General features: G+C 39.9%; 1 protein-coding gene across 2 annotated transcripts; it reads right to left on the bottom strand.

Moving 5' to 3' along the window:
- Positions 1-701: 701 nt before the first annotated feature.
- On the bottom strand, positions 702-27,341 carry chd1 (chromodomain helicase DNA binding protein 1). Of its 2 annotated transcripts, none has more exons than XM_053340474.1 (36): positions 27,011-27,341; positions 25,409-25,523; positions 24,114-24,321; positions 23,713-23,832; positions 23,366-23,559; positions 22,938-23,212; positions 22,539-22,764; positions 21,562-21,662; positions 21,286-21,464; positions 21,053-21,177; positions 19,576-19,792; positions 18,612-18,701; positions 18,302-18,492; positions 16,393-16,581; positions 14,474-14,636; positions 13,669-13,821; positions 13,493-13,564; positions 13,253-13,402; positions 12,498-12,646; positions 12,299-12,395; positions 12,108-12,203; positions 11,836-12,012; positions 11,558-11,718; positions 11,429-11,470; positions 11,159-11,292; positions 10,344-10,482; positions 9,268-9,418; positions 8,614-8,736; positions 8,345-8,491; positions 7,975-8,253; positions 7,758-7,889; positions 7,439-7,617; positions 6,340-6,439; positions 6,208-6,259; positions 5,861-6,119; positions 702-2,291 (listed from the first exon to the last, which is right to left on the bottom strand). In XM_053340474.1, exons 2-36 carry the CDS (start codon positions 25,459-25,461, stop codon positions 2,009-2,011), a joined length of 5,406 nt encoding a protein of 1,801 aa, XP_053196449.1. In that variant the 5' UTR covers positions 25,462-25,523; positions 27,011-27,341; the 3' UTR covers positions 702-2,008. The 2 variants fall into 2 exon arrangements, with proteins under 2 accessions (XP_053196449.1, XP_053196450.1); XM_053340475.1 differs by lacking the exon at positions 27,011-27,341 and adding an exon at positions 26,831-26,907.
- Positions 27,342-27,447: the final 106 nt, after the last annotated feature.

Below are 27,447 nucleotides of genomic sequence, written 5' to 3'. Positions count from 1 at the left end.
CAACTCCACCTGAATCTCTTAATGACACACAGCTGCCCAACAAACATGTAGAAGGCAAGTGTATTATTGAGTTTGAACCATTAAACTTGGGGCACTATGTGTTAGCAGAGCTATGTATCCTACACAATTCTTTCTATATTGATATAAACCCACTCAATTTAAAACTGAGACTTTAACGTAGTATCAATTTTATTTCAAACTGAATGTGCTGCAGACTGTTCAACTGTCCAAATCCCTAATACTGTCTGGACTGTTTTTGACATTTCTGACTGAAGTGATGATGAAAGGACCATTTAGGTGGCAGTGATTGAACCTATTAAACACATTTCATATATATATATATATATATAAATATATATATATAAAATATAATCATATAAGTTAGTGGCTGCCTTATGCAGGGAAAATCAAATGTTGTGCTGCAAATATTATAAATGTGAAAAACTGGTTTTCCTGTCCAGCAAATAACCAGTATTTCTGCATGGGCTTTCTTTTAGGTGACCACTGAAGACAAAAAACTACTTCCTGTTACATTCAAACCAACATCATAACGTTTCATAACACTTGTTCAAAGTAAAATGTTTGTAATGAAAATATTTGTGCAGGGATGATGGTCGTTACTTGGCTGGTGATGAATTGTGTCCTCCAAATATCTCAATTTCTGGAAGAAGCAAAAACTCAACACTTTGTTGAAGAGAGTTGGTACGAGTGAGTACAGTGATCGATTTTAATGGCTTCATAAACAACTATAGAAAACAGTTCATAAAAATTCATGCACTTTCAGTGTAAATTCATTTTGAAATATAGAGGAAATTTATGTACAACAGAGTGAACCGAACAGTGACTTCATTCAGTTGGGTGGTTCACCACAAATATACTTGGCTGCATAGAACATTGACATTATTATTGCCTACGTAGAAAATAAAATGAAAGGTAAAGAAAAAAAAGTTATGTAAAAAGTCTAGTTTATTTAAGATTTAGCAGGTGAAAGACAACTGTCTTTTTTCAGACTGTGATTTCAAAAGTCAGTTCCTTCCAACTCACTGATTCAACAGAGACAAAAGAACTAAGCACTAGTGATAAAACTGAGTATCGTTAAAGAACTTTCCCTTTACCAAAAGTTACATTCTGAAAGCATTATCATGAAAGACCTATTACACAGAAACTCACTCGTAGACCGACAAAAAAGCCTGAGTTGATGGGGAAAAATAGAGTCATAATAAATCCAAAAAGCCTGAGGAAAAAGACCACTGATTTACTATTTTACAAAAATTTACAACAGTATTATTGAAGGGAAAAAAAAACATGATACAAGTCGCTCACAAAAAAAGAAAAAATCCAGGTTATTTTTTTTTACAGCTAGGATATGTCATTAAATAAATCACGCCTGGTGGGAAACAGAAAACCTGCTAAGGAAATGAGAAATGCTGTAAATGAGGTACTTCAGGTGGTGAGCCTGAGCCCAGACTGGATTCAACCAGACACCTTTACATCAACCTGTAACGTGATTCGTGTGACAACTGACTTCTCATCAAGTCAACACTTAAATAAGGTAGATTAATCACATTAAGCATGATAGAGAGACAGAGACAGACAGACAAACATAGACAACAGTCAATACAGGATCCAGTGTCATGGGTTGGTGGGAATTATGAGGCAGCACTCAGGGTCAATTGTGTCCATTTCCAGAGTTAAAAAAACTTTATAAAAATAACAAAAAGTTGTGCTGCATGCTGTCGAGCCTACACAACGATGCAGCTTTAAACTCTTAAATACAAAAATATGCTTTACTTTTTTTTTAATCTGCTGCCTGGTTTGAGCCGCTCCCTGGCGTTCATCTCCCAGGTTCCCGAGATGAGCTGTAGCTGAAGCGAGGAGACGCCAGCCATGCTGAACTGACTGATACACAGTGCTTCATACAGCTTCAGGTTGGAGTCCACAGTCCCTGTAAGGCATTTGCTGTGTTGGTGAGTCTATGGCTGCTACTAGCAGGCCCGAGCAGCTCATGTTATGTTTTGCGGCTGCTCCAGATCTGCTCTGGTGTGCTCTTGTGGTCTGAAGAATAGTCGAAAGGTGAGCGGTGACCCATGGGGGAGCGGGAGTCGTAGGGGGAGCGCTGGTCCCGTGGAGAACGGGGCCCGCTGGCTGAAGCCCGTTGTTCTGACTGCCAGTCTGAGTGGTAGCGGTAGGAAGAGCGGTGGTCTGAGTGGGAATGATCCTTCATGTCCAGCCGGTGGTCTCTGCTGGAGCGGAACTCCTCCAGCTTCCTGTGCTTACTGTCACTGTAGTATCTGTACACAGGAGGATAAATACTGTCACTGTAGTATCTGTACACAGGAGGATAAATACTGTCACTGTAGTATCTGTACACAGGAGGATAAATATTGTCACTGTAGTATCTGTAGATAGGAGGATAAATACTGCCACTGTAGTATCTGTAGATAGGATAAATACTGTCACTGTAGTATCTGTAGATAGGATAAATACTGTCACTGTAGTATCTGTACACAGGAGGATAAATACTGTCACTGTAGTATCTGTAGATAGGATAAATACTGTCACTGTAGTATCTGTAGATAGGAGGATAAATACTGTCACTGTAGTATCTGTACACAGGAGGATAAATACTGCCACTGTAGTATCTGTACACAGGAGGATAAATACTGCCACTGTAGTATCTGTACACAGGAGGATAAATACTGTCACTGTAGTATCTGTAGATAGGATAAATACTGTCACTGTAGTATCTGTACACAGGAGGATAAATACTGTCACTGTAGTATCTGTACACAGGAGGATAAATACTGTCACTGTAGTATCTGTACACAGGAGGATAAATACTGTCACTGTAGTATCTGTAGATAGGATAAATACTGTCACTGTAGTATCTGTAGATAGGATAAATACTGTCACTGTAGTATCTGCACACAGGAAGATAAATACTGTCACTGTAGTATCTGTAGATAGGATAAATACTGTCACTGTAGTATCTGTACACAGGAGGATAAATACTGTCACTGTAGTATCTGTACACAGGAGGATAAATACTGTCACTGTAGTATCTGCACACAGGAAGATAAATACTGTCACTGTAGTATCTGTAGATAGGATAAATACTGTCACTGTAGTATCTGCACACAGGAAGATAAATACTGTCACTGTAGTATCTGTAGATAGGAGGATAAATACTGTCACTGTAGTATCTGTACACTGCTTTTTCATATTTCAGTAAATGAGACCTCAACAATAATCCCAACCTAAATAACTTGTCCTGAAGTAGAGCTGGACAATATGAGCTCAGTGTTTCCCCTATGTACATTCAGCAGCGGCGCACCGCCGCTGCAAAAATGACTGTGCTTGAAGTAACCTGACGTTTACTATGTTGATCACTTGCTCGATTTCATTACAAGTTGCTAGCAGCTAGTTAACCATAACTTCGCTTTTGGCTTCGGTGTAGGCTTCATAACATAACCTGCTCCTCCCTTCATAAGCTACTGAAGTAGGGGGAGGATAAAAGCAGACAACCCGACTCTCCCGGACGTTCCTGCATATTGATAGTGGCTCCTTGACGCCCGCAGATGAGACACAATCTCCCGGAATCTGGATCGAGCAAGCAACAGCGCGCACTAGAGAGTGACTGAGCGCGTGCACAAAAAACGATGGGTTTTCTATTGCTTTTGCGCGTCATATTAATGATATCATGTCACTGTGTGGATCATTAACCTTGTTGCAGTGTGCTCCCTGGTTATAGTTAGTAACTATCAGCTTCTATCTGCTCAGATCTCACAGTCAGCAGTAGGACATGAGGAGAGCAGCAGGGGAATCTAGCACACATCGTTTGTATGGTAGCCTAATGATGGAAAAAGTAAAACTGGTAACTACAAAAATAAACCATTATTATTATTTATCTTTTTTTTTTTTTTACAGAAAATACCTATTTTTGTGTAGCATACATGTGTGTTATTTTGTTAAAGCTATCAGACATTAACATTTAGTTGTTTTGTTTAAATTATTATTTATAATTTAATATTACTTTAACAACTCAGGGACGTCCAAGAAGCAACATGTTGTTTGAGCACTTTTTTGCATTGTCAATTTGAAATAATGTTTTTGTTTTTGAATGAAGAGGTGGAAATTTAAAATATATATTTTTTTATCAGATTCATCGATTAATCGAAAAAATAATGGACTGATTAATTGATTATCAAAATAATCGTTAGTTGCAGCCCTATTATTTTTCTATTTTTTCTTCCAGGGGAGCATACCACCGGACCCCCCTAGTGTTGCTAGGCTACCGACACACAACACCGCTGCTACAAAAATTTCTAGGGGAAACACTGCGAGCTGCAGTCTATATGAAAGTAAATGATCCTTACACTGTGTCCTAACAACAAACATCTGCCTCTCTGTCCAAACTCAATCTTTTCCATTATGTAAACAAACTCTGAAGCTATCAGCTGTACACAACATCAGACAGGAAATGTAAGCACTCCAGTAAGAGATGTTTGTACTTCTTAAAAACACAAAACTAATGTTTTACATAGTGATATTTGGATGTTTCTTTGCTTTTACCTCCTTCAGGTTTTTGTAGTGAAATGAAGAGGTATAATAAAAAAACCCTCCTCATTTCAACTAATGAATCAGCTGTTCCTTGTCCAAGACCTGCTTTAGATGCCAGTGACAGGAAGTAAACAGAAACAGGGTGCCAACAAAAAACAAAGAAATCTAAGAGATTTTAACAGTGACATTTACATTGTTTGAAATGTAGTGTAACGTGTCACACAGTGGCAGGCATGCAGGCTTTATTCAGAGTGAATACATACTGCTCACAGCTCTGAACTTGAACTGACAGATGGTATAAACGTGTTTGATATACAAGTGTGTTTGGACCAGATGTGTTCAGCATGTCTGACCTGACTTAGCATCATGCTATACAGTCAGATAGACATCAGGAAGCATGATGTGTTTGGGTTATTGATGGTAAGTTAGCAGTCACAGAGCTGGAACCAGCTGACAGTCTGTGTTTATTTAGCAGTCTGAATCAGAGGGGATGTGTCTTTACCTCTACATTAGGTTTGAATCTTGTATTTCTTGACATCCAGGGAAAAGGTAATGTAGTTTTTTTTTCAATATCAAGGAGCAGGTCCAAAGTAACTAACTGAATAAATAAATAAATAAAAGATTGAGCCTAATCATGTTCATACTGTTCCTTTGTACTAATGTTCTTTAAAATGCCACATGCTGCTACAAGTATCAGACACCTGACAGCTTATGAAACATGAAATAATACATTGTGTGTATTTGCATGAGTATATCAAAGACTGATGAGCAGGCCCACACAGAATCTGCATGCACGCACACACGCACACGCACACGCACACACACACACACACACCCTTTCTACCAATAAAGACACTGCTTGTAAAACTCAAAATGTGAAGACTGAGAATGACTTTTTCCCACTTTTTCCACTGCTTATTTAGAGTATGATGAATATGTCATAAAATAGTTTCAAATGTTTGCTCATAATGCGAGGCATTTACAAAAGCTCACACAATTAAAAGTGACTTAGTGTAAGTGTAGCTGAACATACTGGACATATGAAACCACACGTCACTATCTGTGAGTCATAGTACTAACAGAACTATATGGAAAGAGATAAGAGAAATGCGTTTCATATCAGTGGGTAAAAACTGTATTTCTATGTCCAGAACAATGTAGCTGAGCTCTAATTCATTGGAAACAATAGTTATTATCTTAAATTTATATTTATCACATTATTTATCACATTCTACAGAATTCTTTCATTCTGGTTCAGTGCAGAAAACTCTGAAATAATGGTATGATCCTTGTGTCTCACCTGTCCTGTCTGTCTCGGTCCCTGCTGTCTGGTCTGTAGTGGTCTCTGTCTCTGTCTCTGTGGTCTTTGCCGTTGCTGAAGGAGGAGTACGGTCTCTTCCTAGACTCTCCTCCTGAAGTCTTCCTGTGGGACTCGGAGCTGTGTCTGTCTTTACTGCTGCTGCTCTCGTGGTACCGAGATGACGGCTGATGCCTGTCTGAGCTGTAGCTGTCCCTACTGCTGTCGTCTTGGTTAGAGTTGTCCTTCAGCCTTTCAATGTCTGAGGACAAAGACCACAAACTCATCAGTACACAGAGTCCAGCTGCTGCTCTTATTCTGTATGTACAACAGAAGGAGAGGGACTGTACCTGCATGTTTATAGCTGTGGGTGTTGGTGTTTCTAGTGTTCTGCTCCATAGCCTGCACAAACACAATCATCATCATCAAAACTACTACAGTCAATCATATAGCTAATCAATAACTGCAGGGTCTTCACATACCTGAGCGATCTCCTGCCGTTTCTTGATTGCATGCTTATACAGTTTGTGTAGCTTCCTGGCATCAAACTCAGTGAATTTAGAGACAAATATCCACAGGTTTCTGGAACAGACAAATACAGTCATGCTTCTAATATCAGCAGATACATCTTAGACTGGCTCTCTGAACATGTGTAATGACAGCATTGTTATGGTTGTGTATTCACTCAGGATTAAACTATGACATTTATTCTGAGGCTGAGAAAGTCAACACAAAGTTATGTTTAGTTGGGTAGCACTGAATGTAAAAATACATACACACACCTTTAAAAAGGCATAAGGAATAACTACAACCTCCAACTGCACATAGTCCTGTTTATACTACACTGGGTGCCACATGCTTGCCAGCAGCAGGGTTATTATAATTTTGAAATTTTCATTTAGTTAGTTTTTTTATTTCAGTTTAGTTTCAGTTAGTTGAACAAGTGATGAAGTAGTTGTTGTTTAGTTTGTATGTAGTTGTTCAGCCTTGAAATAATGCTGACACTGAGGTTTACTGTGTTTCTGACTGTCTCCTGCTTCTCTGTGAGAGCTTCCAAGCTGGACTTTTACATTAGTGGGATTTTTCCCTTTTAGCTGAATCCCACAAATGTTCCCTTCACTCTTCATCACCACACTTTTACTTTTATCTACTATGGAGTCAGAGTTTTAGTTTAAAAAAAAAGAAAGAAAAAAAAAGATGTTTTTTATTTTTATTTCAGTTAACTGAATTCTTTTTTTCACTGCTAGTTTTAGTGAACTATAATAAGGGTTATTATAGGTCAGCAGGTGATCATAAAAATGGGAGATGACCAAACTTGAAACAGTATATTTGCATTTAACACAATGCAGTCTTTGTAATATCATACATGGTACACTAATATTTATATACTTTTCATGTTATGTTGTGTCCAGTCATTGTATTCACCCCATTCATCCTGTATGTTTATATATTTAAAAAAAAATGATGTAAAATGATGTAATACATTGTATTTGGCACATACACATCTAATACATTGTGTATACTGGCATTGTGTATTCTGTTAGATCAGGGTTAGTTGGTCATTAGAAACAGCACACTCACTTTCTCCACTGTTTGATAAGGTCAGGGTTTGAATACTCCTTCAGACACTCAGTGATGTGATCTCCGATCTTGATGAGACACTGTCTTGTGTGTTCCAGCTGCTCGCGCTCTGACAGCCCTTTCTCTGGTCTGTCCAGCTGCTTCAGAGCTGCTTTCACTGGCCTCATCCTCTCTTTACACTGCAACGTTTAAACAGAACACAGCTCAACTCACTTTACATACTCACCCTCACTGGATCTTCTCTTTATCACAATGGCAATCATACTGCCGTAGTTACAGATATGTAATTAGTTCAACATTGATGATGAGTGGAACATACCACACTGAAGGTCTTCTGGTCTAGTTCCTCAGACTCCTCAGATATTGGAACATTCTCTCCACTTGCTGTTATATGGACTGGCACATCAGAGGCTTTCTTTGTGCGTTCCCGTACCTCAACCTTGACTTCATTCTGATAAAAAGATATGAAGTCAGTTCCCTTTGAGGATTTACAATGAAAGCAATGGTTCCTAATAGTAAAATATGACTTTCTTCACCTTCTCCATGATCTCCTCTTGTTTATGTACCGCCTCCAAAGGCTTGCTTTCTTTTTTCTCTTTTGGCTCCTTTGTCTCCTTGATGTCCCAACTCTCCTCCTTCTTCTCCTTTTTGCATTCTTTCTTTATCTCCTTCTCTTTGACCTCCCTTTCCCCTGATGAAGAAACCTCCTCCTGCTCAGCATCCTCCTCCTCCTCTTCCTCCTCCTCCTCCTCCTCCACCAGCACCACCCTGTCAGCTCGACTCCGTCTGCTTGGTGCCTTCGCTGGTGCCACCTCCTGAAAGAGGTGAGCGCACATTCCAAATGAACTCCACTCATTCGTTTCATTCTACAGTGAGCTAAACAGTAAGAATAACGGCTACATTTACCTTCTCCTCCTCCTCCATTTCATCCTCATCGTCTGACCTCTTGTCTGATGGAGGATCTGAGGACGGGCTCTTCATCACCTCATCCATCTTTGTTGTTTTCTGTGTTTTGCTCTTTTTACTTCTTGGTTTCCTCTTTCTTGAATTGGCCTACATACACACACACATTGAGGCATGTTGATTCTGGCGTACACACACACACGTTTAATCTCCTCATATCACTTTAAAACTGATATATATAAGCATTGTAATGATTGACATGTGAGACTTACGTTCCCTGCTTGTTTCTGAGCTTCTTTTTTGGCCAGGTCCTTGCTTAGTAACTTGATGAGGTAGTCTGCTCTGGTCTGTAGCTGTTTGGCCTGTGGTTTCTTGTCAGGGTCATCTGGTAGGAGCTGATCAATGACAGCAACAGTAAACATTATTGTATGATCACAGTGTTATCACAGTAAGCATAATAACAGCAATAAAGCTGTTTTTATTCTCTTAAAATGCTAATGATAATCTATACAAGTCTAAAAGGTTAAGAAAGTGTTTGTGCTGCTTTCATGTGCAATATTTGAGTTAGATGAAGAACAGCACTGAAGTTGCAATCATTTTCACTTTGTCTGTATCACTGCATGTAAATGCACACCTATGCATTACTTTACACTTGGATCTGTATTTCTACAAAGATATTTGAAAGGAAAACAAATCTGTTTACAAAAATGTAAAAAAATGATGTTGAGTTTAAAAAATTAAAAAATAATAAAATTTGGAAGAGACTTAGCAGCCAGATATTTCTCCTTCTAATTATGGGGCTAACCGCCTTCACTTTTCCAGCAGTTTGAGAACCATTAGATGAAAGTTTTCTTGGTGTTGAGAATCTGCAGCATTTATTAAATGATACATTTATAGCCATACAGATGGACTGTGTCTGCACCCACCTTGTGTGTGAGATTGAGGTCTGGGTCCATCTTGATCATCTCCCAGCTGCCGTAACCATACTCATAGATTCCTATGAGGAGGCTGGAGTCGTCCTCCTTCCCCCAATCAATGTCAAAGTGTGCTGCCTTCGAGTGGCATGGAATCATATACCTATAGAAATACATACAGTTAGCCATCATACAACACATCTGGTCCTGGCTTATCTCTCTCAGGCCAACACAAATAAACTGTGATGCCTAATTCTGTCCAATAGAAATGATGAACATGTGATGTGTATGTGGATAAAGTAACATATTAATGCAGGCAGAAATGCAGAGATACACTGGGGCAGGAATGTGAGTGGAATGAGCAGAGCACTGTTTGTAGTGTGTGTGTGGGTCAGGTGTAGATGCACTGTAAACGTGACAATGTTCTTAAGAAGAAAATCCAGCCAGTAAAAGGAGGTGAAAAGTCTGCTGACTCCACCTCTTCCTGCTGTCTTTAACAAACCTGGCAAGATACAAGTACTAGCAGCAGCTGTAAGCAGGTTCATTATACAGTTTGGTCACAGAACCTCCATGACTTTAAAACTGTTTTCATGATCACAGTCTAAACTGTGTACACATAAGAAGTAAGTACATTCAATAATTCAACATTATATTTCATTTATGATTATGATCATATACATTTATCATTTTACAAATGTCTGCTGGCTAAATGATCTCTTTAAAGCTAGCTATGAATCAAATGAAGGCATTTGTTATTTGACCAAGTTAGTGAATACGTACTGGCTGATACTGGTTATCTGGCATGCTCTGAGTCACTGTTCAAATTATTTGACAGCTACAACACAATGTGTCCAGTTTGCTGTGTCTTCCTCCTCCTTCCTACTCTTGTATCAAAAGGCTTGTCTCAGGGGTGAATGTGACTGCTCCTACATTTTCACTGGAATCCTCTGAAAATCACTGGAGTTTTGTCCTTGACCTTGTGATAATGACATCCGACCCGTGAGTCACAGGTCAGATGTCATTACCCAGATATAGATCACATGTTACTAACAGCAGGAAATAGGAGCATTGTGTAAGCTGAGCCTTACTTCTTTCTCTCCTCAGGGTCAGCAGGAATGGCCTTGTGGAGTGGAGCCAACTCTTCCTCATGGGAGATAACAAGCTTGGCATTGACCTGAACACCAGAGATCCTGAATGTGGGGCCCTTCACCTTCCCTCTCCTGCCTCCTGATGATCACACACAGCACAGACAGTAATGTTACATTTACACACACTTAAGCTAAATGAAATAAACTGCAGCAAAGTCTTGACATTGACTGGTAACATTACATTACATAGATTGAACTAATTCATCAGCTACTCATTACTTCACCAACATTCAGCTAGTGGCCAGTGCTCATTTCTATCCCTGCTGTTCTCCCATGCAGTAGTAAAGTCACTTCACTGCAGCTGCTTGTTTGTGCACCTTGTGAGAAGCTATAAAGCTGACACAAAGAGGAAGCTGCACTCACTTGTTGGCCATGTCATCCAATGTTTTGATTTGCAGAAAGTTACATCTTTATGTTCCATAATACAATAAGAATCCACACAATAATGAAAGTACAAAAACAATCCTTTGGCGAGTCTGACCTAAAAGTAGAAGTGGAACCTAAATGCACCACTGTTGTTTGCAATATTTTGTGCAAACCAACTCCAAAAACACATACTTCTTTCAAGGAAGCACAAACCTGTTATTTGAAAATGTAAGTAAATGACATCATATGTCATTGTTTGGAAATCTGCATCTGTAGCAGATCTACATCAGAATAGGATAACTGGAACAGTGATACAAGAGTGAACCAGTGAGGGTTTCCCTTCATGGCCTGATGGGATCTTTGAGAAACGAAAGCAGCTGATTGGTTACCTGACGTCTTTTCTTGTCCACAGGGGTTTTCTCGTAGTGTTCTCACACAGCCGTTGTGAACCGTCTCTGCCAAGCGCTTCAAGTCATGTTCAGACTTATCTACAAGTTCAGCGTCACGAGCGATAGCATCCAACCTGGAAGAATAAGAGGCATGTCGAGCACACTGTGGATCATGTTGTTGTTAATTGTGTGTGTGTGTGTGTGTGTGTGTGTGTGTGTGTATGTGTATGTGTGTGTGTGGGGGGCAGAGAAAGATGTGATAGAGCTTACCTTTCCAGAGGTCCTCCAAATTTTTTGTAACTCTTGACAAACCTGTAAGAACAGATGTAAACAGGAATGTGTGAAAAAAGTGTATTAAATGACTGCACTGAGAAATCTTATGTGAAACTTTATAGTCACCTCCGGATCTCTGCATCACTGAAGCCCTTGATATTTTCTCGTGGAATGGTTCGAGGCCGACCTCGTTTCTTTGGCCTCTTACGGTCTGAGGTGGAGTCACTGTCGGACCCAGAGTACCTCCTGTTCCTGCTCTGCCGGCCCTCGCTGGCATTAAAGCTTATCTGTTAAAACAAACCAGGGAGCTAAGACACCAAAATAACACTAAACAGCACACAAGTTCAAACACTAAAGACAAATATATTGAAAAGCAGAAACTGTAAACATCATTTTCCTAGTACCTGTTTGGCACAATTCCTCATGCGTGGCAGCAAGTAGATCTCCTCCAGCTCCTTTTGTCTCTCCTCCTCCTCCATCCTCCTCCTCTGCTCCTCAGGAATGATGTCGTCCCAACTCCGCTGGCTTCGCTCAGAGTCGATGTCTATTTCCTCCTCCTCCATCATGGAGAAGTTAGCCACCTGTGCAGATCAGAAACATGTCAACAACACAGTTAATATTAAGTTGCTGAAAATGACAACAATTAGTGAAATTAGTTACTTCCTCATGTTTTTACCTTGAACTGAGACAGCAGTTCTTCTCCCACTGTAGAGGGTCCGGGGTCATTCTCTCTCGTCTCAGCTCTTTTGAGAATCTCATCAATGTCCATTTCCTACAGAGCAGGACAGGTCAGGACATTGTGCTCTAGTAAACAGTACTAATAACAGTGTGAACATGTATATGACAGTACGGTATATCACTGCTTACTTGAGGCTCCTGCTCTTCACCCTCTGGCTCTTTGAAAAGCTCTTCAGCACCAAACTTCAGGATTGCAGACAGCTCCTCCTTGTTAAACGGCGCAGAACTACATGAAATTAAGACAAAAGTGGAGTTGTAAAGTCTGAGATGACATGCACTACAGATGAATGTTGGCAAGCAGCAGTAAAATGTAGTATTTGTTGCTTGCCTGGAAGGAGCAGCACCGGTGTGGAGGACAGTTTTTCCTGTGGTGTCCATCCTCTGAATGACCAGATGATCCAGCACCATCTTCTTCTTTGCTCTCTCAATGATGTCCTCCTCCACTGAGCTCTTTGTCACCAGACGGTAGATGTTCACCTGCCAGTCCACAAGCAAAGAGTAAGAGATACAGTAACTATGTATGTGTTGTGTATGGAAAGTAAATCAACTAAACATTTCAACACATTAAATACTTTACATACATATTTGGGCATTTCACAGTATCCCCTCATAGTTCATAGTCATCAGAATTTTGGAACTGCTAATCATTCTTCACACTTCATCAGTCATTAATAAATTGGTGATTACACTTCAATGAAGGTTCTTGTTTTTGTTGATGAAAATATTTACAATCAAACGATATTGATCCAACATTCCATAATACTGAAGAACATAACGAATGACATTAAATGGGAATAAAAAAGTGTTTTTTTTTTAAAAATTGTGTTGTTTTTTTTTAATAAATATGAGTCAAATCACCTGTACAAAAACATTTTTAGAAAGTTAAAATATTTCCACTTTTGTATATTCTGGGTCACACGAGGATAAGTCATCAAATTTCAGTTTTTTTTCTTTTTTCAAATGTAAAAAAGGTTCAAATTACACCCTGAATAGTATGTAAGGGTTAAGGCTGTCACCTAAACATCAAAGATTCTAACAATCAGCTGAGAGGCCCCCTGAGGTGACTCTACAGTTGATGCTCACCTGTCTCTTCTGTCCAATCCTGTGTGCTCTGGCCTGGGCTTGCAGATCATTCTGAGGGTTCCAGTCTGAGTCAAAGATGACCACTGTGTCAGCGGATGCTAGATTGATACCCAGACCACCCGCTCGCGTTGATAACAAGAAGCAGAAATCCTTGGAACACAAGTTGAGGTTCAGTATATCAAGCAGTCTATTCTAATGAATCACAAACTACATGTACTGCATTAACAGTATTAGACTTACCTCTGATCCTTCAGCATTAAAATGATCCAACGCCTGCTTCCTCATCTCTCCTTTGATGGAGCCATCTAACCGCTAAATAAGGGACAACATTTCAGGAAATATGTAGGTAGCATTTGATCTTTTGTGGGTTATATGTATTTATGTGTGATGGTAATGTGAATGCAGAGTGTAGCTACCTGAAAGAGGAACTGTCTGCTCCTCAGGTAGTCAGCCAGGATATCCAGCATCCGGACCATCTGGGAGAAGATGAGAACTCTGTGGCCCCTCTCTTTCAAACGGATCAGCAGCTTGTCCAACAGAACCAGCTTCCCACTGCTGCGAATCAGTTGCTGTAGGAGGAAATACAGGCTAACAGTTAGCTGCTAATCCTTTCATGAAAAGCAATATATACTTCCAACTCCTACATAGAACACATCAAGTATTGTTGTCTGAAATGAAAAACAATTGTAACAGCGCTATACAACTATTGACTAGTGATATCATTAAATGTAATGCCACATCAGGCTTTATCAAAGGTTCAAGGGTATAAATTTAAGGAGCTATATTTAAGCCTTCATCCATCTATTAAATGAGATGTGATGTGTCAGGATATTTAGCTCAGCTAGTGACAGTCATCACATCACATGTTCACTAGCAGCAGATATTCAGAGCAGCATCACTTCTGAGTTTTGTCAAGTTGGCCAAAATGAAGGCAAAATTCTCCATCCTTAATCCTCACTGACTACATTAACATGCACTCTTTCCTGGTTTTGAACTTTATCCTGGCTTTCACAATCATTTGGCAGATAATGTTTGTGTAGAGCACAGAGTAACATCATAATTCATATCCTGTTAACAAACAAAGATGTCATTGGCAAGACAGAATTTGAATATATGGTTATATGGTAATTTTGATAGGCAAAACCTCATTCCAAAACATATTATACATTAGAAAAACCATTAAAATAGACATTAGGGAGTGTTAGGAGTGAATGAACAGACCTGTAAGGCTTCAGCTCTGTTGAGGAACTCGTTGTCCTCTGGAGGTTTGATAAGGTAACAGTGGTTACAACACTTCTTCAGCTCCATCATGATGTTCAGGAAGCCTGACGTGCTGCCTTTGGTACCTTTACTCAGAGCCTTGTAGTTCCTGGTCAGGATCCATCTGATCAAAAACACATGCACATTACTGTTAGTATATTATTCTACAAATGATGCCTCAATGTCCAGCAGCAGAAATAGATTATTAGAAGTGTCACTAACTGTTGACTATTCTCTGCATCACTGAAGCAACCTTTCAGTTCGTTGCAACGAGTCAGAACACCTGCTGACATTTATGATCTAACTGTATATAAAGTAGTGTAAACTAGCTAACTGTATATAAAGTAGTGTAAACTAGCTAAATGTATATAAAGTAGTGTAAACTAGCTAACTGTATATAAAGTAGTGTAAACTAGCTAACTGTATATAAAGTAGTGTAAACTAGCTAACTGTATATAAAGTAGTATAAACTAGCTAACTGTATATAAAGTAGTATAAACTAGCTAACTGTATATAAAGTAGTGTAAACTAGCTAACTGTATATAAAGTAGTATAAACTAGCTAACTGTATATAAAGTAGTATAAACTAGCTAACTGTATATAAAGTAGTGTAAACTAGCTCCACCTCCAGCAGCTACAACAGTAACATGCTGCTCTAACACTGATGCTTCACTATTAATAATCTAATGATGTCATATATAATAATATATCACTACTTTTACTGTAATACTGCATACTACATCACTCATAGTACTGCAGTACTTTTACTGTAATACTGCATACTACATCACTCATAATACTGCAGTACTTTTACTGTAATACTGCATACTAAATCACTCATAATACTGCAGTACTTTTACTGCAATACTGCATACTACATCACTCATTATACTGCAGTACATTTACTGTAATACTGCATACTACATCACTCATAATACTGCAGTACTTCTACTGTAATACTGCATACTACAGTTCTCTCTCAGAGCTGGTTGTAACCACATCAGAAATCAGATGCTTTCATCATTGATGTGAACAGCTTCATTGAAACACAGAGTAAACAGCTGACTGTCACAGAGAGGGGAGGGGGATGGAATGGTATCATTGAGATGGAGATGGTAGTGCACTGCCAAAATGTTCTAGGTGGGACCAGCACTCTAGAATTATTGTTCCACATGTCACAGTAAGTGGATTTAGTTATTTTGAGAGTAATTGTTTGGGTCACGAAACAAAACAGCACTGAGGTTTATTAGCAGACAGAATCTTACAACTCAGGAAAATCACACCAGTCACAAAGTAAGCAGTATAAATGAGATACAGTCAAGCCCGAAATTATTCATACCCCTTTTGGACATGCCACTTTTTGTTCAAATATAAATAAAAGCTGACTGAAATATTTTTTTTACCACAATGATGCCTTTTGTACATCGTCTTTTTATCTTCTTGGAGATGCCTGTGTCACTTCCGGTCAAAAAACAACTTGCTGGTTGAATAAAAGTAACTTTAAGTCAAAATTTGCCAGGGGTATGAATCATTTCGGGCTTGACTGTATGTATGATATATATTGGTTGCCGATATATTATTGTCCAATGGCTAAGAAAATGTAATTATTGTTATTGTTCCGATGATGGGATTTCATCTGATTATATCCTTTAATAAAATAAATAAAAAATGATTGATTGAGCCACATCGAGCATCATACCAGCAACATGTCCATACTAACAATCACACAGCTATGTAACATGTAGCTATGTAGCTATATAACACTATGCTCCCCAAATAGGAAAAAAAACATTATTTAAGATGATGGAAAGAAATATTCTCACTCATGTGGTTTACATGAAGGTACACAATTAGGAAAAATCAGTGTATATTCTACTTACTTATAATACTGTTTCTGGATAGCACTCATCTCTACTCTGAGGATCTGCTCCACTTTGGCAGGTAGAGATTTTTCCACATCCTTCTTGACTCGGCGCAGCAGAAAAGGCTCCAGCTCTTTGTGAAGGCTTGTGTAGCCTGAGTCTCTGCCTTTACCGTGTTCCTCCTCAAACAGCTCCCAAGAGTGAAACCTGGAGAAACAAGACAAACACTTAACTACACAGTCAACTCAAGGTACAGGATACAGGACTCAATTCCTTATGAAGCTGCAAAAAAATAGTTGAGTTAAAATCATTCTTACATGGTATAAAGCCTTTCATATGTTTGTATCACATGTTATTATACTGTATATATCAGAAGCTTTTAATGCTTTCTTGTACTGGGAAAATAAACTGGGATTTTTTTGTACAGGAAAAATAAAGCCCATCTTTCTCCCTTGTTATGAAATATTATCACTTTGAAAGGATTACTCATGAAAAAATTAGATGGTTGTACTTTTTGACCACATTCTGGTTTCCAATAGATGTGTGTGTGAAAAAGGACATGACAGACTTATTTGGCAAAGCTTCAGAGAGGGATCACCCCACTGATAAAAGGCAACCCAGCAGCCTAACCACATGTCAGCTGACAGAGAGTGCAGTCTGCTGTTTAGTTCATCACTGATTAACCTGAGAATTACACTAATTGCTTTGCATTACTAGATAAATGTTACGTTTCAGTTTCACCTCATCTGTCTGTCTATCTATCAAAGCTGCCAACACATATTCTATTTCTCTCTCACTTGTTTTGGTAAGTCAGTTAAATGATATTAAAACCTTGGTATGATTAGAGGTCCAAGCAGTGAAGCTCGCTGCTGGAGCCTCTTTCTTTCTTTCTTTTCCTCCACTAGTGGGTGGGGTTGGATGTTAGGAAACTGCGTGCACCTGGTTGGTTGTGGCTTCTTCTTAACCTCTTTCTCTTGCCTTTCTGCAAAGTCTCCAGCAGCCAGATAGGTTACAGGTTTGTGTTTTGTTTGCACACATCATAAACACACTTCATTCATCCAAGTTCTTCATTTCAATGCAGTACTTTCCTGTATGCAGAACTAAGGTATAGTTTCGTGTCAACTGCTGAAAGGTCATTGATTTGAAATCCAGCCAAGTATCAAGCAAACATGATGAAAACATCATTTCTTTGTTGATGATAATCATGTGATTAGTCTTTCAGCAGTTTATCTGGAAATCTGTCATTCTGGTGAATTATTTGAACTTCAGCTGCATTCAGTCACATGAAAACAAAACACAGCATGTTCACTAGCAGAGGAGACAGCCCAGGTTTAAGTTGCTGACTATGATATAAAGGTCCAGAGTTTCCTGAATGTGCAAGTCCTATTCTATAACAATGTAGCAAGTCATGCATGTGGTATGTTTTCAGCCAGGTCAGAGTTGAAGGTTGAAGGTTGCCTACTTTTAGCCTGTGAACATTTCTTTATTAGTTTTCTCTGATAAAAGTGTTTATGCAGCAAAACCCAGAAGATCTGGAAACAAACTCCACCTACTCAGGCTCACAGACTCATGGGACACTGAATTGCAGGACCTCATTTAGCATCTTTTGAGCCACTTGTAAACAAATTTAATATCTTCAGGTCTATTTTTAAAACTATCTACAATTGCAGAACTTTATATCCCCCAACATCTTTTAGATTCTATTTTCAAGTTCAAGAAAGAATTAAAACAGATCACAGGTAGGATATATATCCTTCTCATTTTACAGCATTCAAAAACTTTAAACCATCATGAACAAATTCCAACTTGGCAAAAAGCTACCCGAAGGATTTACTCACCATTAATTTGTCAATGACGAGCTGTTGTACCATTTAAGATAGTACATCGTGCATAGTAGTTTTTAAGTGTAAAAAGTAAAATGTCTTACTTCTCAGGCATAATGAAGTGCAGCAGAGACCAGAGCTCTTTGAGCGAGTTCTGCAGTGGAGTTCCTGTGATCAGAAGCCTGTGGTTGGACTTGAAGTCGATCATAGTCTTGTAGAGGAGGGAGTCATCATTCTTCAGACGGTGCGCCTCATCCACACCAATGAAAGCCCAGTTAACACTGCCCAAAAATGACTGGAGACACACATTTATTATGGTTTACATGTGTTGACATTATAAATGACATCTTTACCATTTCATGTGCGATGATTCCATGATAACATGATTGATATTAAAGTGAAATAAATGCTGACCTTGTCTTTGAGAAGAATCTCGTATGTTGTGAGGAGGATGTTGAATTTCAGTCTCTTGTTGTGGGCGTGCATCCACTCATGTGTCCTGATCTAATAAAGGAAAACACAGGAGAACAGTGACGTAGCCAGTCATTGAACTTTGCTGCTAGCTTCTACACATCTTAATCTTACAGGAAGTTAGAATGTTATTATCATTAATAATGTAAAATACCACTTCCCAACCTGTGGTCCCTATATGAACCAGTTCATGATCACATCAGATATCAAAGATGTTATTTCAGTCATTATCTTCATGTAGTAAATGGTCAGTACTGGTAGCTGCTGTGCCATAACAGTGTGTGCTGTACATTATAAGAATAAAACACTTGTTTTGCTAAAAACAAAGCTGGAAAAGATCCAAGTCCATTTTCCTCTGTTTTACTTGCTGCAGCTCACACTATACTTCCTGTGTATACATGGTGTAACAATCACTCATATTCATTTGTAGATCAAAACAGGCTCCTTTACTGATGTCCCTGCTTTAACCACATTAAACATATATATTTAAATGTATCTACTGGTTCTATTATGTTTTACACCCCCTGATTTCAATAAACCTCCCACTTGTAAATTACTGTGTCAAGTCAGCTAAACTGCCTAGATCTCCTATACAATAGTCTGCAGTTAAAACAAGTAAATAGCATGTGGAAAAACTGACCAGTCTGTCAGAAGACAACACTGAATGTGTCAGAAAGAAACCAATTAGCCCTGTAGTACTGTCATAGAATTGTATAAAAATCTCCTCAAATATAGAGATGATTAAGTCTGCAACATTCAAATCAATTTTAATTTTGATTGAAAATAGGAAAATGGTTGGAAACCACTGTAGAATAGAATATTGTATCAATCTAATTGTAAAAAGTACATTGTTTCTCAGATGAGACCTGAGGCAGTCACTCTCTCTTCTATGTGTGTGCGAACATACCATGTTCCTGCTGCTGATGTCTCCCAGGTACACCACAATATTCATCTGAGGAGCCCAGAGCTGAATCTCTCTCTGCCATGAGGTTAATGTAGAAAGAGGCACCACCAGCAAGAAGGGCCCATACAACTGGTGCTCATTAAACATGTAATTGAGGAAGGAGATGGTCTGTATGGTTTTCCCTAAACCCATCTCATCAGCGAGTATGCAGCTGTTCCCTCTATGAATGGAGACAGAGCAGGAGAGTTCAGATAGTGAGCGTGCTACACACTGCTGTATGATGGAGCATCCAACATATGACCATGGGATAAAACTGGGCTGGGCAATATCACCTAAAATCAATATCATTGATTATCACAGTTGCTTATTTATCTGAAATGATTAATCAAACCATATATTAATAACTACACCTGTGCACAATAATTGTAGTAATTTGTACTGAAAATCTACATTTTTACAACACTGAAGTCTTTCTCTCTTGACCAGACACAGGGTGAGAGGCACCAGGCAGGTGTGGACACATTCACCAGTCCCTGGCTGAGCGCTGCAATGTTGGACTTCTCCCAGTTGATCAAGCCTCCCTGCTGCTACATGTTAATGGGAAAGAGACTCTGACTATTTGTGTATAAGTGCTAAATAGCAGTTGGGAGTATGGAGCCTTCTTGGAGGCTCTGGGAGGAGTCTAGAGGGGGCATGGTCCGGTGAGTCCATAGCATGTGACCTCCAGCAGGCACTGGGACAAGTTTGCAGCCGCATGTTAAGAGGTTGGGTGAGTCTCAGCACAGTCAAAGGTGGACTGCTTCTTCTGGGTTGGAGTGAGTTGCTGCCTCAAGTGAAGGAGTTCAAATATCTTGGGGTCTTATTTATGAGTGAGGATAAGCTTGAGGTTGACAGGTGGATCAGCGCAGCATCAGCAACAATGTGGGCGTTGTGGCAGACTGCTGTGGTGAAGAATGAGCAGGTCCATTGCTCTCATGTATAGTGGTGGTGATCTTTGAGCTACCTCCAGAGGGTGTCTGGCCTCTGCCTGGAATAGCTTGAGCAACTCAGAGTAGAGCTGCTCTCCTTTACATTGAAAGCAACCAGGGGGTTTGGGCAGCTGATTAGGATGCCCCCCTGGATTCCAGACATGTCCACCGGGTATGAGATCCAGAACACACCAGAGGGATTCCATATCTCTTCTGGTCTGGGAATGCCCTGCGATCCTCCAGGAGGAGCTGAGGGTGTTGCCGGGTGTCTCCAGTCCCAGATAAACAGCATAAAATCAATGTATGATAGATACGTATGGTTAATTACATCTGTTTGAACTGCAGGTGGACAGTCTGTACTAGGGAATGAATTTAGCCAACATAGCAATACAATTATTATTTTTGACTAATTGCCCAGCCCTAGAAAAAAACCTATTACATTCATATATTATATGCCAGAATGGACTTAAAGACATAGCAAGGCAAGAATCAAAGCACTGTTTGAGCCATACTTGCACCAGGAGTGGGCCATCCAGTTCAAACTGTCCAACTGGTAGTCTCGGAGCTCCAGTCCATCACCTCCTATGTAAACTGGCTGCTTCTTCATAGGCACAAACCTGGGTCTCTGTTTCAGCACCTACAGGAAAGGATCATATGGTGAGCTCAGACAACACATTAAAAACTCTACCAAGACATAATGCATCATCAAAATATTAAATACAGCTGAGACATGGCAGTGAGTTACCTTGCAGTCTCTGAATGGAATGGTCTTGGATTGGTTTCTGCTCATATAGTCATCAATGCGTTTCTGGAATTTCCTGGAAATCAGAGCCCCATCTTCCCAGCTACACTCTGAGTACGGTAAACCCTGCCACTTGCACAGGTAGTCAGGGTAACCAGCCGCTGACTTCTGGTTTGAATGTCCTGCTCAAAAGGAGATCAGAAGCCTGTTTAGTCGTAAATCTAATGGCAACAAATATTACATTTTATATATATTTATTCATAGTAAACTGCTTCATACCTATGATTCTCTCTACAAGCTGGTACTGAGAGTGTAGGTCATCGATCAGTTCTTCCTGACAGTTGAAATACTCGATGTCCTCTGGTGAGGCTGCCTTTAACCTGAGGAGAGGGGGAAAGCATTAGAGAATAAACAATAACCTGCATTCCATTTCTAATCTGAGCCAAAGCAGCAGTTTCTCTGAGGCTTCTAAATCACATGTTTATTTTCAGCTTCACAAATGAGCAGGTTTATGACCACAAGATGATAGTTTTAAATCCCTGTAGAAACTAGGAAACTGTAGGTTAATATTGATTTGGCATTTTATCAAGATCATGGATGTCTGAAGAAATTCAAAGATACTGTAACTCCAATCTATCTGTGTACAATAAAATGACATGACAACTGCTGCAGGCATACAAGTCCCAACAGTTTTGCCATAGGAATCTGAACAAGTTTTCCCAGAGGACCAAAACACTTCTGGTACAACAAGGTGTTCTACCTGGTGCACACAGAACAACCCATTGCTTTTTTCTCTCTATGCCACACACTGGTCCCACTGACAGAAAATGAGGTGGCTGTTTTATTATTTTAACAAATGAAGGTGGCAAAAAACTTAGTCACCTGAGGCAGCGAGGGGCTATTTTGAAATTACAAGCCAGTCATACTGAAAGCAAGTCCCAATACACGACGTTTGTACATATGGCTACTTTGTGTCATTAAGATTCATTACTGTTACATTAAGGTAGATACAATTAGGTTTGAATGAACAAATCAGGAAAAGACAGGTAGCACAACAATCACTGTGACAGTTGAGTGTGTAATTGTTTAGGTATGAGTTGACCTGTGAGGAAAACTGGCCACCAAGACTTTGATAGTTTGGAGTGTGGTTGTTATCATATTTGACCCAAGGGTGCTCAACAGTCAGTAGAAGACTGGACAACTTTCACTGTCAAACTGTAAAAAAGTGTATTAAAACAACATGCTCCATGTCTCACCATTTCTTTTTCTCCTGATCCTTCTTCTTAAAATTGTCCAGTTTCTTCATGCCCTTGACGTTCTGTAACTTGAGTGTTTCCTCCGTCTCCCAGGTGTTGTGGATGTGGGCCCAGTTCTTCCACTTTATCAGGTACTGGATATCACCAGCCTCTTTGTTTTGATTGAAATTGACATTGGGGTCTCCGTCTGCTTCTACAGCGTATACAGTGGTCACACTTCCTGTCGCTGTTAGGAAAAGAAAGAAAGAAATGAAAGGAACAGAATGTAACATGCTTCTTTATTAATCCTCAGAACTGGTACTGTTGTGGAACAGTACAGAGCAACAGGAAGTTCAAGCAGAGGTTTTCAACAGAGAGGAGAGAGGAAGACAGAATCAATCTCAGTTCTGTGTTTCTTACCCTTTTTCCTTCCTATCCTGCAGTCCATCACTCTCTCCAGTGTTTCAAACTCATCTTCCTCAGGCTGTGGGACATCTTCACCCAGAACTTCCACCAGGTCATCTGAGTCTGTCTTCAGCTCCTCATCCTCCTTGTAGCTGATGTTGACTGTGGCCTGCCGCCGTGGCCCAGCAGACGCTGCCTTCTTATAGTTATCATCATCGTCATCAGAAGAAGAACACTTTTGAGATTTCTTCCTCTGATTGCTGCTTTTCTTCCCGTTCCGAAAATTCATCCTGAAACATGGCAAGAGGTGAAAATGTGCAGTTAAAATCCAGTATGCTCCTATACAGATCATATCAATACATAAATGACAGAGGAGAGTGACCACTGTAAAGGGAATGTAACCCTGTAGACATGAGCAGACATAAAGGGCAACTACCACTCACTTGGTCGGAGGCTTTCTGCTTTTGATTTTATGACTGGGCTCATAGTCTGATGCTGTTTCATCACTGCGGTTCTCTGCTGATGAGTCTGATCCAGAACCGCTCCCGGATCCAGAACCCGATCCAGAGTCAGAGGAGCCTGAATTTCTTCTCCTTTTAGATCCACTCGATGAGTCTGATTCATCGCTACTTGACGACTAGAAAAGTTTGACATCAAACACACCATGTTTATAAATAAATCAGATATGCACCTCTAATTACAGATGTTAAATTCATTTATGCAGACGGTGTTGATCAGTTCACAGTCACACAGCACAGAATCAGTGTATTGAGATCAGTGTGAAACAAACCCCATCAGATCCACTATTAGAGGAGCTTTGTCTCTGCTCTTGTTGCTGTTGCTGGAGCTGCTGTTTCCTCAGCATGGCAGATCTTTGCACTGCCAGGATACTTGGGTTGGACTTCCAGAACTACAATCAATTAACGTAATAGAGGGTTAGCCAAAAATATTGTCAATGTGTTAAAAAGCTTTCATATGGTAAGTGTTGGCAACAATGTTCAATATACCCCCCTTCCCTCAAAAATAACAGTGCTCTGCAAGTGTGGCCAACAGAGTCAACGGTCAAACCATGTGAGCCATGTGTTTTTATACAGTTCTCTGCATTAGGTGTAGCGGTGCTGATGAGCTGCTGGCAAACACTGTATACTAAAACAAATAGGACAACATTACTTTGAAATCACACAACTGTACCTCAGCTCCATCAATGTTTGACTTATTTGGCGGTTCAATCTTCTCCTTGGATTTCTCTGTGTCTGAATCTGACTGGCTGCCAGAGTCTGAACCACTTCCTGAGTCACTGCTCCCTGACTGGCTGCTGCTGCTGGAGGAGCTGGAGCTGGAGCCTGAGCCAGATCCGGACGCTGATCCCGATCCAGAACCGGATTCATCATCAGAATTGCTGTCATGTTCAAAGAGGAAATGAAGAAGCATACATTTGTGTGTTAATACTTGATAGATGACTCATCCACATATCAAATCTGTGTGATGAACTGGACTTACTCAAAACATTTTTATACTGGTGACAACACCCGCTGTGTTTTTTTTAACTGTCTTTGCAGAGTATAAACATGTTTTCAGCAATGAGAAATGATAGCAGCTTGTGTATAACAGTGTTCATCCTTATGCTTTACTGACATCAATTCTGGCCTTGCAGACAGATTAACACTATCAGAGATGCATGCAAGTAGCTTATTCATCATCACTTCAATTGAATGCAACCCAGTGTTGTCTAGCAACGTAACATACTAGCCAAATACATAATGTACAATCGCACAATCAAGCTGGATTACTTGGAGCTAATTCTACTGTCTAACTCGCAAGAGCAGATTAGTGCTGCCATTACAATCTTTCAGAAGCAGCATATTGTTAGACACTTAGCAGTCTCTATGTTGCTGTGCTATTCTCACTCTAAACTCAGCCTCAGGTGCAAGACTTCATTCAGATTTCATTGTAAACAAACCGGAGATGGCAGTGTTCCTGATACAGTGACACAACACCAGAAATTCTAAAGTATTCTGCTCCAGTCTAATGTGTATGAATGGCTTATGGCTATAGGTACAGTTACTAAGCATTAGTTAGGACTGGGCAATACGGACAAAATGACATGTCACAATATTTTTGACCAAATTCCTGAATATCGTCACTACGACAATACTGTAGGGATAACTATTGGTGCTTTCACTAAATCTCTACAGGAGACTTTTGGTAAATATTCTTTAGTAATGTCAATGTAATGACTACTTGGGTGAAGGCAAATTATAGAAAAGCTAGACCATCACTTATGCAGACTTTCAAACCCAAAAAAGACAAATCTCATGACATACCACAATACCCACAAACTAATCTCATAGCACTATAGATCTAATATTGGTATGTAGTCGAGCCCTAATTGTAGTAAGATCATTCTTAAATGGAAACAATTGATGTTAATCAATAAGTAAAACTCATCCAAAGTCCTCTTCTACCAAAGATGATTCCTTATTTACCTTGATTCTCCACTGCTGTTGCTTACACTTTCATCCTCACTTCGTCCAGCCATGTCGAAGTCCAAAATATAGACTTCCCCGGACCAACTCTAGTATTATGTTCAACGTGGTTACACTGTAAGGAAAGACACACATTAACAACATTAGAAATAGTTTCAGGGAAACGTCAGGAATGTGCCTTGATGAAAGCTGTCTCATTTCAGTAACATTATGCTTTCCCAGTGGTGTGTAATGAGGAGGACTGTTAAGAGTATGTGGTTTGTTAAAAATGAGTACATGACAAAATAACAAACAGTAGAAATCCTCATGCTTCTAAAGTGAAATGTATTAGTAGCTCAGTACAGGCATTCCAAATACAGTCTTCTTCATGGTGTACTCAATGAACTGTAAAGTCATTGGAGAGCTGTCAACACATTATCGCACTTGATTTTTTAAATGAGACAATTTCTAAAATGATTTATGCCCTGCGTATTTGTTCAGAGAGGAGTAAACTATCTCTGAGGCACACCAGAACAAACAAACAAAACCAACATTTGAGTTAAACATGAGTTAAAAGTAGAGCAGACAGCACTGTGTGGATGGCAGTAGCTTCATGTAGCTGTATACTGGGGCCTACCAGGCCTGCGCAGCAGCAGCGTGTTTTCACCTCCACACAAAGCTCAGTGGGTGCTCTGAACACTAAATCACCACATAAACCTGAACTACGGCTCAAAAACTATCAAACAGCCTTCTGCCAAACTTTGTGTCATCGACTGGATGCCATTTAGACTTTTAGTGTGGCAACAGTTTAGCTTGTAGCTAACTGGCTAATACCGGCTATTGGCGGGGTAAGTTAGCAGTAATGTATGCACACTCTGCCAACGCGCCAGCTACTATTTCATCCAAATCCTAACGAAGAACAATATCCCGCATCAACCGGGATGGGCATATCACTACCAGCGGCTTGATTCACGATAGCTACTAACTTATACTGTGCCATAGTAATGGATGTCTTTAACATAAAACAATTACTGTTTTGCTAGCTGTAGTGTGTTATGCTAGTGTTGTGTGTTTCTGCGCTCGAAAATCATGACACTAGTGAAATATTAAAAACATCAGTGGGTGTTAAAATCTGCCTCAACGATGTAGGTTAAACATTGAATGCCCAGACAATTTAGATTTCACGTCAGCACGACTTCAATAAAGATGCAGTGAGAGGGATTCTCGCTCAGCGTTTACTGGGGTTGTCAAGGAAAGTAGCGTTAGCTAACATTAAGAAGCACGAGGCTAGCGCGGAAGCTAACAAAATAACAAAACTTTGCGCTAGTTCATCTTAGCAGTAACTCCTTTTCCACTCACAACCGATACTCGGCGTTTAACAGCCATCGATATTTATGCAAATGTTGGTGCTTCCAGTGGACCATAGCAGAGCGATCAACTTACTTAGTATTCATTATTAAACCCACAAACCCAAATAAGCTAACCTAACTTCACTCTCTTCCATCTTGTTTTCATTCGCCGCTCACTTCTCGCGGCTTTTAACACATCAACATGTAACGTTAGCTTACTTTCTTACTGAACTAGGGTATAAGTAACTCTACACTTTATGTTATTGTGTGTTACCTGGGAAACTCCGATAGAAATAGTTGTCTAAATCCTTCTTTGTACTCCAGAGGTCCTTTCTTCTTTTATTGAACAGTTAGTGAGCTAGCAGCTACTGATAGCTAACGCTACCTTACGTTAGCTAGCTAGCTATCTCCCAGTTAGGGAGAGTAGCTCCGAACGACTCAGTTCAGTGGAACCGGTGCAATGTTGCTTTTCCTCTCCCTCCAAAAAAAAACAAGTGAGTCCCCTCTTCCGTTTTAGATACAAGCAAAGTCTACTGCTCGTCGGTCAACCGCGTTTGTAGAAAGCTGGCGTTTCAATCCAGGGTCTTCCGACAGCCGGCCTCCGCCATGACGCCGTAGGGTTCACTTCACTAGGAAACCCCGGACAGTGACGTAACGACCGTGCTCTGCACTAACAGAAACATCTGGCAGTGTAACTCTTCCAAACAAATG

Source organism: Scomber japonicus, chromosome 19, assembly GCF_027409825.1.
Source record: "Scomber japonicus isolate fScoJap1 chromosome 19, fScoJap1.pri, whole genome shotgun sequence".
In the NCBI taxonomy this organism is placed as follows: domain Eukaryota; kingdom Metazoa; phylum Chordata; class Actinopteri; order Scombriformes; family Scombridae; genus Scomber; species Scomber japonicus.
The sequence above is the reverse complement of the archived record's forward strand: the minus strand, read 5'-3'. Positions and strand labels throughout refer to the sequence as shown.